The sequence below is a fragment of the Ranitomeya imitator genome, chromosome 1 (assembly GCF_032444005.1).
Source record: "Ranitomeya imitator isolate aRanImi1 chromosome 1, aRanImi1.pri, whole genome shotgun sequence".
Taxonomy (NCBI): Eukaryota; Metazoa; Chordata; class Amphibia; order Anura; family Dendrobatidae; genus Ranitomeya; species Ranitomeya imitator.
Genome location: NC_091282.1, coordinates 407,618,072 through 407,633,133, shown reverse-complemented (window position 1 = coordinate 407,633,133; position 15,062 = coordinate 407,618,072). Strand labels below are relative to the sequence as shown.

The following is a 15,062-nucleotide window of genomic DNA, read 5'->3' as shown; positions in this document are numbered from 1 at the left end:
CTGATGGTGGTAAAATCATCACCACCGGTCAGACAGCAGCGGTTCCCACGTTGTCAAAAGACAGCGTGAGTGCACAGCTGTGATCGGAGGTATAAAGTTTACCTCTGTTCACTGGTGTCAGCTGATGTGACTACTACTCCCATCAGCCAACGCCTGCTGCGCTAATAACAGTGAGAGCAGGAGCGGCTGATGGGAGTATTCATCAGTCAGCTCCTGCGCTGTAAATAAATAACTTTTTTAAAAAAAAAAAAAGGGCGTGAGTTTCCCTGTATTTTTGATAACTAACCATCAAGACTCACAGCTGGGGGCTGCAACCTTCAATTGTAAGCTTCAGCAATGCTGGTTATCAAGGAGAGAGGGCTCCCCACACAGTTTTTTCTAATTATTTAAAATAATTTAAAAAAAGCATTCCCCCCCATTTTTGACAACCAGCCTTGCTAAGGCCAGTCTCACACGTCCAGATAATTCCGGTACCGGAAAAATCGGTACCGGAATTATCCGTGTCCGTGAGCTCACGTAGGCCATCCGTGTGGCACACATGTGCCGCCCGTGCGCCGACTGGGTACCACACTGAGCGTGCAGGAGACAGCGCTAGAGATAAGCGCTGCCCCCTGCATCTGGTGCTGAAGCGGTCATTCATATCTTCTCTCCAGCAGCGTTCGCTGGATAGAAGATATGAAAAATCCTTTTTTTTGTTTTTGTGTTTAAAATAAAGATCCCTGTCCCCACCCCCCTCCCACCCCCTGTGCGCCTGCCCGCTGTTATTTAAATACTCACCCGGCTCCCTCGCAGCGTCCTGTCCTCGCCGCAGCTTCTCCTGTATGAGCGGTCACGTGGTGCCGCCCATTACAGTGATGAATATGCGGCTCCACCCCTATGGGAGGTGGAGCCGCATAGGGGTGGAACCGCATCCCCTATGGGATGCCAGCCAGCATACCAGCCAGCAGGGACCAGTTAAGCATTTAAATTGGAGTTTAACATTATATTTATATATATATATATATATATATATATATTTAACATTATATATATATATATATATATATATATATATATATATATATATACAGTAAAGACCAAAAATTTGGACACACCTTCTCATTAAAACATTTTTCTGTATTTTCATGACTATGTGTGAAACAACTGAAATTATGGAACAGAAAACAGGCAGAAATTATAGGCAATCAGCAAGACAACCCCTAAAAAGAAGTGTTTCTACAGGTGGTGACCTCAGACCATTTCTCTATTCACATCCTTTTTAGCTGTTGTTTTGGTCACTTTTGCATTTCGTCGCGGCAATCACCCCTAGAGGTACAGTAGCAACCCACAGAAGTTGCTCAGGTAGTGCAGCTCATCCAGGATGGTGCATCAATATGAGCTGTAGCAAGAAGGGTAGCTGTGTCTGTCAGCACAGTGTCCAGAGCATTGGGCAGATACCAATAGACAGGCCAGTGCACCAAGAGACGTAGAGGGGCCATAGGAGGGCAAAAACCCAGCAAGATCACTACCTCTTCCTTTATGCATAGAGGAAAAGGAGGAGCAATGCCACAGCCCTGCAAAATGACCTCCAGCAGGCCACTAACTGCTCAAACTGTAAGAAATAGACTCCATGAGGGTGGTATGAGGGCCTGACATCCACAATAGGGTGATGTCTTTACAGCCCAACCACATGCAGGGTGATTGGCATTTGCCAGAGAACACCAAGGCTAGCAGATTCGACATTGGCGCCTTGTAATCTTCATGGATGAGAGCAGGTTCACACATGTGACAGAGTCTGGAGACACCGTGGAGAATGTTCTGCTGTCTGCAACATCCTCCAACATGACCGGTTTGGCAGTGGGTCAGTACTGGTGTGAGGAGACATTTCTGACTGCCATTAAGTACTGGGATGAGATCCTCAGACCTATTGTCAGACCATATGCAGGTGTACTGGACCCTGGGTTCCTTCTGTTGCATGACAATGTTAGTCCTCATGTGGCTGAAGTGTGTCAGCAGTTCCTCCATGATGAAGGCATTTATGCTATGGACTAGCTTGCCCGTTCCCCAGACCTGAATCCAATCAAGTACATCTAGGACATCATGTCTCATTCCATCGACGAACACCATGTTACAGTCTGTCCAGGAGTTCACTGATGCTTTAATAAATGTCTGGGGAGGAGATCCATCATTAGAACATCCATCGCCTCATCAGGAGCATGCCCAGGCGTTGTAGGGAGGTCATACAGGACACGTGGAGGCCAAAACACTACTGAGCATCATTTCCTTGTCTTGAGGCATTTCCTCTGAAGTTTGATTTTCCACTTTGATTTTGAGTATCATTCCAAATACAGACCTCAATGGGATAATAATTTTGATTTACATCATTTTCATATTTTACTGCTCTCAATACATTCCACTATGTAATGAATAGACATTTGCAACTGGAATATTTCCTTCAGTGATATCTAGGATGCGGTATTTTAATGTTCCCTTTATTTTTTTGAGCAGTATAATTTATATATACTGCTGGTTTTATCTTATTTATTTTCAAACAGCCTATGCCTTTTTAATAGTTATTTTAATCTGCCGGACAATCCTTTTAACAAGCAATAGAAAGATATCAGCAATACATACTAAAGGAATACATTCAAAGCCATAAACACAAAAAGTAAGAGCTCACATTAACATACATATGTGTAGATGTAGCACTTTCCTATAATTCCTGTATTTTTAATCTCATCATATTGTATGGTTGAGATTATATTAGAAACCGAATACCTAACATTTCCTTTACATTGCAATTGTCAAATGTCGTCTTCTCTTTAGCTCCCATTACCTCTGATAAACTGGAAATGTAGCAGGAAGGGATTTCAAATTTTCCTAAACCGACACAAGCTTGTGTCTTACAATGTCATTTGCTAAGGGTCTATTCACACATGTCCAGTCAGTGGCTCAGCTTGAAGATAGTGGTCCCCAATGCAAAATGTCCTCCAACTTTCATGGGTAATCAAAGGGGTTGTCCAGCCTTAGGGTACAAGTAGTCAGCATTCACTTAATGTGTGCGCTGTGAGGATTCTCCGTTGTTGGCGCTGGGAGCTTCAGGCAGATAACTGCAAGTATGCGATTTGCATATACATGCAGTAACGAGCCAACTAGACATGCGTGTGCATTGAGTGAGACCTGACACATCTAGTTGGAATGTGGCCGGAAGTATGTAACTAGCATACTTGCGGTCATATAACTGCCCGCTTGCAGCGCTGGCACCGGAGAATCCTAACAGCATGTAGTGCACGCTGTGAGAATTCACAAGGCTGCAGTCACGTAGAATGACAGCAAACTTGTAACCTAAGGCCGGACAACCTCTTCAATATTACTTGTCTTCTTAATATTACTTGTCTTCTTACATGGGCCAAAGGGACTATTTGGGCCCCTTAGATTCCACGGCCCAGAAAAAAATGAACTCCTATGCACACTATAGTTACGCTCCTGTGTCCAAAAATCGAATTTCTTCTTCTACCAAGTCTGCAGAAAAAAATAAAACTAATGGAAACTGGTGACAAAACGGATCCCATAGTTTCTTATGGGATGATTTCTGTGTCCTTTCACCTCAGTTTTCAAGTTTCCCTGAGCCAGATTGAGAACTGATAAAGGTTAATTGTGGCTTCAAGGACTGTGTAAGGCAAGTTAAAAACCTGCCACAAACATTTTATGTGAACTCACCCTGAGAAGTCTATGTATGCATTTGATACCCATCAGTAGAGCACTTGATATGGATCTGTACCATATAATCTGACAAGCACTGACCAAACTCATTTTAAAATGGCACAGCTATACCAAAGTTTGTCTTGGTTCCTTCCTCATGGTGAATAATTAGGACACACAAACACATATCAAATACCTGGTGAGCTCTTCTTTAATCTTCAAAGGTTCATGAGGGTAGAATTTCACTCTAAAGCACATGGTGTATGGTGGATGAGCTGAAACGTTATAAAACAAAAATAAAAGCATGAGAATAGCGCAGGGCATTGTTGATGAAAATGCAAGGAGAGGTTTCTTTACAGTAAGTGAAATGGTGTAAAGGGTAGCCCAAGCCAGAGCAGTAAATAATAGCATGCTAGAAAAAAGCCTCATTAATATGTCATGTCAAAAGCGGCTGTGAGATATGAATTTATCTAAGCTATTAGGGTATGATTCCACGCTCAGTAAACACTGCGGGTTTGACGCTGCGTACAGCTGCAGCGTCCAACCCGCAGCATCCAGATGTTACAGCATAGTGGAGGGGATTTCAAGAAATCCCATCTCCACTATGCGTTAAAAGACGCCTGAGGCTCCCTGCATAAAAGGACATGCGGCACTTCTTTCCAGACCGCAACATGTTTATTTATGTTGTGGAGACACTCAGTCTCCGCAGCATAAATTTCTCATTCACCATCATTAGATGCAGTAAAACCGTATTATCTTTATAGTCACATGCGTAGTAATTGCAAAAATGCAGCTTACTACGCGGGTGTACTAATTTAAATAATGCCTTACCTTGTTTCAGATGGAAGTTCGCGTCCACTGCAGCTCTCGCGATGAGATAATCTGACCCCGAGAAATGCCGTGCACGTGACCGTTTGGGTTATCGCCGATCACTAGCAAAGTTCTCACGGTCAGCTGATCGTGAAAACTGCAGTGCACTACAAGCTCTGCTGTGTCTGGATGTCAGGCTGGATAGTGGAATATTGCAACTGTTCAGCCAAAGGCATCCAGAGGTAGCAGAGATGGACTCATTGTGGGACACTCGGTAATTGGACTACGTCAGACAGGGAGTATTTGTGTGGTTTATTATTTTATTTTTTTTTTGCAGGAGATCGAGGGCATCGGGGATTAGGCGATGCAGTAAGTACTGTATGGTTATTTAAGATCATTAAAGGATTTTATTCTGTCTGTGTCTTTATTGACCATATAACTAAAGGATTAGAAATGGATAGGCCTCTCCATTACTAATCCGTGGGCTTGATGTCATCGTACAATACACAGGTGACATCAACCCTACAAATATTACCCCACTTGCTACCGCTACAGGGCAAGTGGGAAGAGCTGGGTAAAGTGCCACAATTGGCGCATCTTTTGTTGTGCCAATTGTGGGGGGGCTGTGGGCTGCTATTTTTAGGCTAGTGAGGGCAAAAATCCAAGGGCCTCGCCAGCCTGAGAATACCAGGCCGCAGCTGTCTGCTTTTTCCTTGGCTGCTTACCAAAAATATGGTGACTCCACACCATTTTTTTTGGGAGGGGATCCCACTAACCATCCAAGGTAAGCAGACTGCTGTGACCTGGTATTATCAGACTGGTAAGGTTCATGGATATTGGATCCTTACCAGCCTGTCCCAGTAGTCTGCTTTACTCTGGCTGGTTAACAAATATAGGGGGACCTCACGCCATTTTTTATTAATTATTATTTATTTAAGAGGGGGCCTCCATGCTTTCCTCCACTTCCTGTGTCTTGTATGTCCGGCTGTGTCACAAGATTTACCATTATTTAAATTCGTACACATGCATAGTAAGCTGCGTTCCCGCACTTAATACGCATGTGACTAGGAAGATAATGCAGTTTTACCGCATCTAATGAAAGTGTTTGTTCGATGGTCAGTAAACGCTGCTGGTTTGAAGCTGTGTTCATCCTATGCGTGCACGGACGCCTCCGGCTTCCCTGTGGAGACAGACATGCGGTGCATCTTTCCAGACCGCAGCATGTCTATTTATCTTGCGGAGACGCTCAGTCTCCGCAAGATAAACATCCCCGTACAATGTATTGACCGCGATGATTCCACACGGTTCAATGAGCACATGCGGAATGACCTGTGTTCAAAAGCTGGCAACGCTTTGAATGCAGCAGACATGTGCTGCGTCCAAAGCACTACCGGTTCCTAACCGTGGGAACATACCCAATGGGTAATTTATCAAGCAGAGACTGAGCGCCTCCACTACATAAATAGACATGCTGCGGTCTGGAAAGATGAGCTGCATGTCCGTCTCTGCGGGTGATTTGCGGGCATCAGTGCATGCATAGTGGGCATGGGATTTCTTCAAATCCCTTCCACTATGCTGTAACATCTGGCCGCTGCGGGTTGGATGCTGCATATGTACGCAGCGTCGAACCCGCAGCATTTACTGACCTTTGGAACATACCCTGCAAGCAGGAAATCACTTTTTTCTTTTCCTTCCCAGAAGCCATCTTTCAATTACCTTTATTTCAAGTGACAAAAAAAACGCATGCAATGAAAAAACGCAGCAAAAACGCATGCGGAAAAATGCAACAAAAACGTATGTTAAAAAAACGCATCAAAAATGCACGTGATATGCCAGTGACCTCAGATGCAGATTTGGGGCAGATTTCACCTGCGTCAAATCCTGAGCAAATACTGAGCCATTCCTGACCGTGAAACGGTAAAGAGAGGGGCACAATAGCGCAGTTACCAAGATAACAATTAGTTTACTGTGAGGTAAAATTCTCACCTTTACACATTGTAAGTATGCACAACACATATAGTAAGTTTAATAGGAGGGCTGCAGATGGCACCGGACCCGCAAAGGATCTTAAGAAATTCTGGATAGGATATTCAAGATGCAGACAATTCCGCGCTCCTTCAAAATCAAGCAAGGGAATCACAGAGTTCAGAAGAATTGCATACTTTATGCAGGGCTATAAAACCACGCGTTTCATGGATGTCCTGTCCACTTCCTCAGGTATATAGCCAATCTTACATTGGCTATGTACCTGAGGAAGTTGACAGGACGTCCACGAAAGGCATAGTTTTATAGCCCTGAATAAAGCCTGAATAAAGTATGCAACTCTTGTGAACTCTGTGATTCCCTTGCCTGATTTTGGATGAGCGCGGAATTGTCGGAATCTTGAATATCCTATCCAGAATTCCTGACCGTGGAAACATACCCTTATTCCCGTCCCTCCTAAATGTGAGCCATGTCTGACCAAATCATTGTGCAAAGAAAATATCAACTACTCCAAAGCTATAACACTACCCTAAAACCAAATACTTAAAAAGAAAACACCTTACACATACTAATAGGCTTGGACTGGCACACAGGAAAACAGGAGAATCCTCCGGTGGGCCCCTTTAAAAGAGTGTGCCACTACCCTCATATGTGAGCAGTACTTGGCACAATATACTTGAATCACTATGTACAGACATAGGCAGCATCTTATTCATTTATCAATCTACCCAGCTCATTCTTATATAAATTTGTGATTGAGGATAATGTCACATTTGCATGTAGCTGAAAAGTGAGGTCCTGGAGTTAGTTACTGGTGGGCCTTTGGCACCTCATTATGACACTGCATACAGTGCATGCGATTCATCTAAAACTTGTCAACTATATCTGCACAAGGTGTTGTCCCCAATTCATCAGAAGGTGTCAAGTCTACAAGGCTTGCTACCATGACTGGCTGCAGTGAACACAATGTCCTTGAGTTTGGGGATTTGGAACAGTGATCGGGGGAGACTGGGTAGAGACAAAACCAGACAGCCAGTTAAGGTACTGTCTCACAGTGGCACTTTGGTCGCTACTACGGCACGATCCGTGACGTTCCAGCGATATACTTACAATCTCGCTGTGTCTGACACGCTACTGCGATCCGGGACCCCGCTGAGAATCGTACGTCGTAGCAGATCGTTTGAAACTTTCTTTCGTCGTCAAGTGTTCCGCTGTGGCGGCATGATCGCATCGTGTAACAAAGGTGTGCACGATTTTGTATACGATGTAATGGGTCCCGTACGACTTCAACGTCGCAAATACGTCATGAAATTGTAAGCTCCAGCGCCGTGCATTGCGAAGTGTGACCGCAGTCTACGACGCTGGAGCGATAATAGAGCGACGCTGGAGCGTCACAGATCGTGCCGTCGTAGCGACCAAAGTGCCACTGTGAGACGGTACCCTTAGCTTTTAGAGGATAAAACTCTCTCCTGTCAACTCAAGCTTGCAGGCACCAGGCAGCTATCTCTCCTGCCTCTCACATATACTGTATATGGGCATTCAGTCGTTTTCAATGGGGTGAAAGGAGAAAACTCTTTCCAGGCTGGCAGCAGCTTATCTCCCCGAAAAGAAAAGGATTGGGCACCGAAATTCCAACTGCCTGATCCCTTTCTTCCCTGACATCATATGTTGGACAAGAGTCCAAGAGCTCTTTGTGTTCATCCAAATTTCATCTATATGTATGGGGGTCTTAAAGGAGTTGTTTGGTTAAAACAAGTTATCACCTATACATAAGATCGACAGATCACGGAACGTTTATCATCAAACAGGAACTTTCATCCATGGTACAAGATGGCATGGCAGGCCAAGCGCATGACCACTACTCCATTCAATCCCTCTGATGCTGGCAGAAAAAGCAATGTAAAGCACCCCATAGGTAATGAATGGAGTGCACTCTGCATGTGTGCACTGCCACTTCATTAAAAGTTCACATTCTGCCGATCAGTGGTTGAACCCCTATTGATCAACAAGTTATCATCGACTCTATGGATAGATATATATCTGAAGTCAAGTCTCACATAACGGAGAGATTTACATCCTCTGAAAGTAAACAATGATGGATCCCACTCAATGTCTACAAGTTCCTGAAAACACTGATAAACTAAAATACAAAGAATGGTGGAAAGTCGCATTACTGCTTTAAAGTAGTATACAAGAGTTTGCGCCTACATACCCCAGAGAAAAAGAAGACCCTCGAATAGATCTACTTTGTAACATGTTAGTATCATATAAACAGCAACCCAAAATTGTGAACAGCAAATACAGCTTATGACAGTTTCTCTGCAAAACAAAACGCCACATCGATATTGAAGCTGGCGTGCATCGTTCTTCAAAGGAAACAGCATTGCTAATTTCAGCTACGCTCCCCGTTACCCCACAGTAATGGCGAGCATTCATCTGGACACCACAGATGTGCACCACATTGGAAAAAGCTGCAATTTGTGTGTAATTTTAGCCCACCGGCTGATGGAATAACAGAACTATCTTGGTACGCAGAAACATTTCCACAGTTCTCCAAGTGTTATATTTAAGTCTGGTGAGACACAAAGCAGCAATTCATTCTCTTAATCACAGTGTTTCTTGTATGTGCTGTTCATGTGCCGATAATTGCCGAGATGCGGCACTTCACCTTAGGGGTACTCTTCATTCCACTTCTCACTGTTTGTGTTCAGTGTATATTTAGATCCTTACCACTGAATTTATCATTTACACTCTGGAGATCTGTATTATATGCGGACTGGATTATTTGGCCCCTTTTACACTCGGTAAATACTACCTACAGAATATAGCTTTCCGGTGCAGTTTATTATTTATATAAGGCACTATACTTGTCTGGGCCAGGCCACCACCCAGGAACAAAAATGTGTAGGGATCTGTTACGTATCGGTGGTAAAAGGAGACAGATTACCTATAATGGTGTCTGAATCGTGTCCTTGCAAAAATGGAACAAGAGGGAACAATGAATTCCCCAATATTTCTAAAGCCCTGTTGGCTTTGGGTCTGTGAGCTGCTCAGTGTCATACAAGCTAGATAATTGCCCTCTGAAGCCACCAATATTCGTTAGAAAAGCTGACCATGTATTGTGCACAGAGACCTCCGGACTCTCCCCTGGCAGCAGATGTTGAGTAAGAGATGGATGAGGTGGTTGGATTTCAATGTCCCCAGTCATTATGTTCTCAGGGTGGATGAGTTTCAACCAGAAGTGTCTTATTCTCGTCTCCCATTCTGTAGTACATGCATGCTCTGAGTCAAACATGAATGTCCTAGTTAGATGAAGGCTGAACGGTTAGTGTGTAGGGCCAACTTATGTTCCGACTGGGCAAAGTCGCAACAGATTTCATATTGGTTAAATGCAGATTTTGCCATGAATTTTGTGACATGTTTGAAGTCTACTTTGCATGTCTACCAGGATTTCACACAAGAATGAAGATTCGGCAAAATCTACAACATGCTCTGATTTCCTCAAGGATTTTCAGGTAACACTGTTTTTTAAACCCCATCCACAAGCAGTGCACTGTAACTCACTGTGGGTTTGCGGTAAGACACCTCCACTGCAATGTCTGTGTTGTGGTTTGTGGGTCCTTAAAGTGAATTTAGATTATGGTCTGTCCAGTACAATTAATTCCCCAGAGTAATTATTTCCCAATTTATTTCCGTTCAGGTACAAGTTATTAAATAGGATCGTCAGGTAGCTAATTCTGAGTCTGTCAGGGGCTACGTTGAGACAGGTATACTTTCTCCATAATATCCACATTTATCTGATTTTAAGGAGAACAAAACATTTAGAGCCTACAAATTGTTGTGAGGTGCGCTACGCAGAGGTCCCCAACCGCCGGTCCGCGGACCAGGACCGGGCCGTTGGGGTTTTTCAGCCGGTCCGCGGCGCCGCTGACAGCTAGCTTCGTGGCCCTGCGCCTGGTCAGAGCATGCTCTGTGACAGCTCGCAGCTCCCGGCAGAGAACATTATGCAGGACGGGGCGGGGCGTCAGGCGGGTCTTAGTGACACAGCCCTCCTGCGCAGCATGGTGTGTTCCTGACGGGGTGGGGCGGCAGGCTCTCCTCACTGACACGCCCAGTGGCGTATCTAGGGGGGCGCAGCGGGCAGGGGGGCGCAGTCGGGCCGCCTCATTCGGCGGTCCGCAGTGTCTCCCCCGGCGGCTGCATTCTGCCGCCCCCGGTCAGGGAGTCAGCTGTTCTCTGTGCCGACTGTCAAGCTGACAGCCGGCACAGAGAAGCTGCAGAGCGCCGGCTCCCAACAAGTGCAGAGGTGGAGGGGAGCCCCTGCAGGGTGGCTGTGACGGGCAGGGAGAAATCCCTGCAGCTCCACTGCCCAGCGATCTGTCTTCCTGCTTCCTCTCACACAGACGCGCCGCTGGATGACGTCATCATTCAGCGGCCGGCTGTGTCAGAGGAAGGCAATGAGATGCTGTGGGAGAGTGCGAGGAGAGGTGAGAGGGGTGTGTGAATGTGTGTGTGAGAATGTGTGTGTGAGAATGTGTGTGTGAATGTGTGTGTGTGATTGTGTGTGTGAGAATGTGTGTGTGTGAGAATCACATTCTCATTATAAATGTCATAATTATATGATAAGTATGCACTAAGCTCCACCCCTCCATAACTCCACCCCCATATGACCAGAGCCCCGCCCCTGCCCCACCCCCACCCCACCGGGCCATGGAAAACTGGTCTTGCTTAAAGCCGGTCCCTGGTGCAAAAAAGGTTGGGGACCTCTGCGCTACGGGACCACCATCCAGGCCACACCATGACTGCAGGTATACGATGAGCTTCTTGTGGTGTTCTCTACCGTTATATTGGATAACTACTTGGGAGGCACTGTTATTACTTTATCACCAGTCATCAGCTTTGCTTATATCTTAGGGCGAGCATCTCCTAGGGACCCTGGCACTATCTAATGCATGTGTTACATGATTGACAGTTGTTACTATTACCCACATTCGTCTATCATGGATATTGATATCTTTTGATGCACTATACTATGTATGGGTTCTAGGTAATTGATATGCACTTAATGTGTTGTGATATTTATTAATAACACTATATAGTCCTTAGTTGATATGACTTTATCTTCCTGTTAATCCGCTCTACCCCCAGTCGTGGCGCTTCATATCACTAGTGGTTATTTGGCCCCATCGGTTTTTTCATGATACACAGCCGATCCTATTCCTCCCCTAGGTATAGGGTATTGTCATGTTATTGTTTTTGTATTTCATAGTTTTTGTCAATTGATGTTTCTGTATTTGATACATGGTTATTTAATAAATTTATATATTGGTAACATATTTGTACCTTCTTTTGCTCTCTATTGGTCTATAAATTGTTGAACTGGTTTACAGCCTATGGCTTTGTACACATGACTGTAATTTCAGTCCGGTGCTAAACCTGGAAAAAAACTGATATTTCAAGAACTTCACTAGGACCAATTGGGTTGTTCACATTATTTTTTTTTCTCATGGATCGAATATCAGCATGAAAAAAACTGAAGCATGCACTAGTCTCCTCCAGATGGGACTCAAGTCTATGGATGCGGAAAAAAAATCAGATCCCATATGGATCAACAGTAGAGCATCAATTTTTAACAATACATTGCCATTCTTAAAGAAGCACTCCTTTGAACTTTTTTCTCTAAACCTGTCTATATATGCATGTAGTGTACTCTCAATATTAATATACTCGCCTATTGTCATCTTCTCCAACACTGCTCTGCTCCTCTTCGCAGTGAGGTCATTGCTCTTCAGACCCTCCGGGTCACACAGAAGAGAGTTTTACACTATAAGCCTAGGGAACATCAGAACAAGGCACCATAGACTTACATGTCAAAAGTGAGCGGGATAGTCTGAAGAGCGGTGACCTCACTGAGAAGAGGAGCAAGAACGGCGCTGCATCCTCGAGAAGACAGCGATAGGTGAGTATATTAACACACTCGCAGTACACGACATACATACATTCACAGGTTTAGAGAAGAAAATATTCATGACAGGGCTTCTTTAACATAGGAAGCTGTATTGGATTTTATACATTTATTTCACTTCTGATGTATAAAAACGAAGGCCATACGGATGACAATATAGATGAAAAATTGGCTGCTTTTTCTGGATGAAAATCAGATGATTTTTTTCACATACACTTGTGTAACTGCAGCCTAAAATTACATTCACACTGTCGTATAACACAGCCGAGTGCTATCCGATGTTTTATCAGACAGCTCTCGGCCCACTGTTATACTATGGGGCAGTTCAGATCCCCGATTACGGTATTTTCTCATGCTGATTCGGCATGAGAAAACAATCGCAGCATGCTATGAGAGGCACCGATATTTGGGTCACGTGCACCCATACAAGTCTACTGTACTGCACTCGGATGACATTATATAGCATTTATATAGCTCGGATGGCATTTATATAGATATCGTAGGCACAACTGGAAAGTGGTGCCCAAGCCGTGATACTAGTAACGATAAACTTGGCACACACAAATATGTAGATACAGTGAATAAAGATTTAATGAGGTATCGTACATACAGTGACGTTTCGGTCTATATACAAGACCTTCATCAATGTACCTTTAAGTAAATGGCTCCTGTTTTATAAGTGTAGGCGACCACAGGTGAGGACGCCGTACGTGTGTCACGGACGCAGTATCCACCGCTTGTCCCTATATGACATAGACATATGAGTGCAGTCTGATGTATGCTCGCAGAGACAATGGAGAAGATAGAGAAATTAAGTTCTCCATCTTCTTCATACCTGTGCTCATGCGAGAGAATCGGATCACACTCAGTTGACACTCGGATCAAACTCTGAGTTTGATCCATGTGTCAATAGCATAATCGGCCCGATTCTCTCACATGAGAGAATATATACCAGAACTTGTACATTTTCTAGCATTGATAGTTTCAATCGTTATTTGGAAAGCACAAACGTGAAGATAATCATTAGTATAGAACATGAAAAATACAGTAGATATGAAGGAGGCCTCCAGGACATGACACTTACATTTCATTTGCTTGGAAATGGGCTTGTTGGGATCGAGCCAGTGCTGAAAAGAGAAAGCAGATGTCAGTGATAGAAGGGGAGAGAACAGGCACTATGAAGGCACAAACCTTGTAGAGCAACAGACATGGCCATATGAAGTAGAATAATATATAATGATAATATATGATGTAGAACATGTTTCCCAACAATAGTTTCACTTAGAACACTTCAATGAAATTAGATACGTATATGTGTATGTGCAAGTCCTCGGTCTCACTATACCATGAGTGGGATAAAGAAGGAGAGAAATAAAAGATACGGAAATAGAAGCCTATAAATATTTCGCCATAATCTAGGTCTTTGTATTCTTATGCACAGTGTGACTGTCATGCAGAGATTGTAAAGCAATAAACAATCCTCTGTGGAAGTGAATAGCGACTTTCTGTGGTTCCTTTTTACTGGTAACTTTTCTGTAATTCTAACTATTTAAGTGCGTTCTTTAATTATTCTGCATGACTCTGTATATTCGTATAATTGAATAATGAAAAAAATGTTTCATGCATAGTACACATTTTTTGGGAGCCAATGTGTGATGCATAGGCATTCAGTGTAACCAATTGTTATATGTAAAAGTCTGTATAAAAATATTCAGTTATGGTGGAAGAATTAAAAATGTACCATGTCACCAGAACCTAAGAACGCTGTAAAGTTATAGCGCAAAGCATCAGTGAGAACGTCATTTGGTTATGATGCCAGTGCTAACGTGGCACTATGAGATTATTCTCACACCTGTAATTAACAGAGAAACGATACCCCTTAGACCCCAGTCCAAAGCCTCTCACCTAGCCAAATTAGTTCTCATGCTTCGCACTAACGAGGGCCAACAGCCCGAAACACCGTGTCTGCGAATTGAGATATTGATTTGGCTTTCATCCTAAGTCATATTGCACGACTCGTTAAAAAGAGTTGATTGTGACTTGTAGGATCGCTACTTCCAACAGGTGGCCCTATAGAGTTTAAGTCCTCTTTTTCTCAGAAGAGGCAATTTGCACACAATACAGAAATTAATAGAAATTCATGAGTAAAACTGGTGACAAGTCTCACTAGCAGATCACTGTCAGCTCCTTTCTGACCTTGGGAGCTGAATGATATCTGACATAGAGGGACATGAGCCAGAACTTTCAGGTACGGGTCTGCTGATTGTCTAATGATCCGGCTCTTTCTTTTGTGGAAGTCTGTTGAAGAGTGATACATGATAATCCAGATAGAACAAATGCAAAAAAGGATAATATTAAGGCTGGAGTCACAGTAGCGATTTTAAAATCGGTCTGATTTTCTTCCTGCTTAGTCGGACGAGTGTAATTCAAGTGTAATGCGAGTACAATCTGATTTTTCACACCTAGCATCCGATTTACATTTGAACACAGCTCGATTGCTATCCAATTGCAATGCGATTTTAGCATGATCTTTTACATAGAGAAATTCTCTGTCATTTACACATCGTTTTCAAAGGAAACATTTGTTAAAACACACATATTATATACATATATATATACTGTA

General features: G+C 43.6%; 1 protein-coding gene across 2 annotated transcripts in view; it reads right to left on the bottom strand.

The window, feature by feature from the left end:
* The window catches only part of FRMD3 (FERM domain containing 3), a 297,732-nt gene that overhangs the window by 84,349 nt on the left and 198,321 nt on the right, over positions 1-15,062 (bottom strand). For both annotated transcript variants that reach the window (XM_069762775.1, XM_069762783.1), the window contains exons 3-4: positions 13,524-13,566; positions 3,878-3,956 (exon numbers count right to left, since the gene is read on the bottom strand). In XM_069762775.1, coding sequence (XP_069618876.1) covers positions 3,878-3,956; positions 13,524-13,566 — 122 coding nt within the window. The remainder of the gene's footprint in view (positions 1-3,877; positions 3,957-13,523; positions 13,567-15,062) is intronic.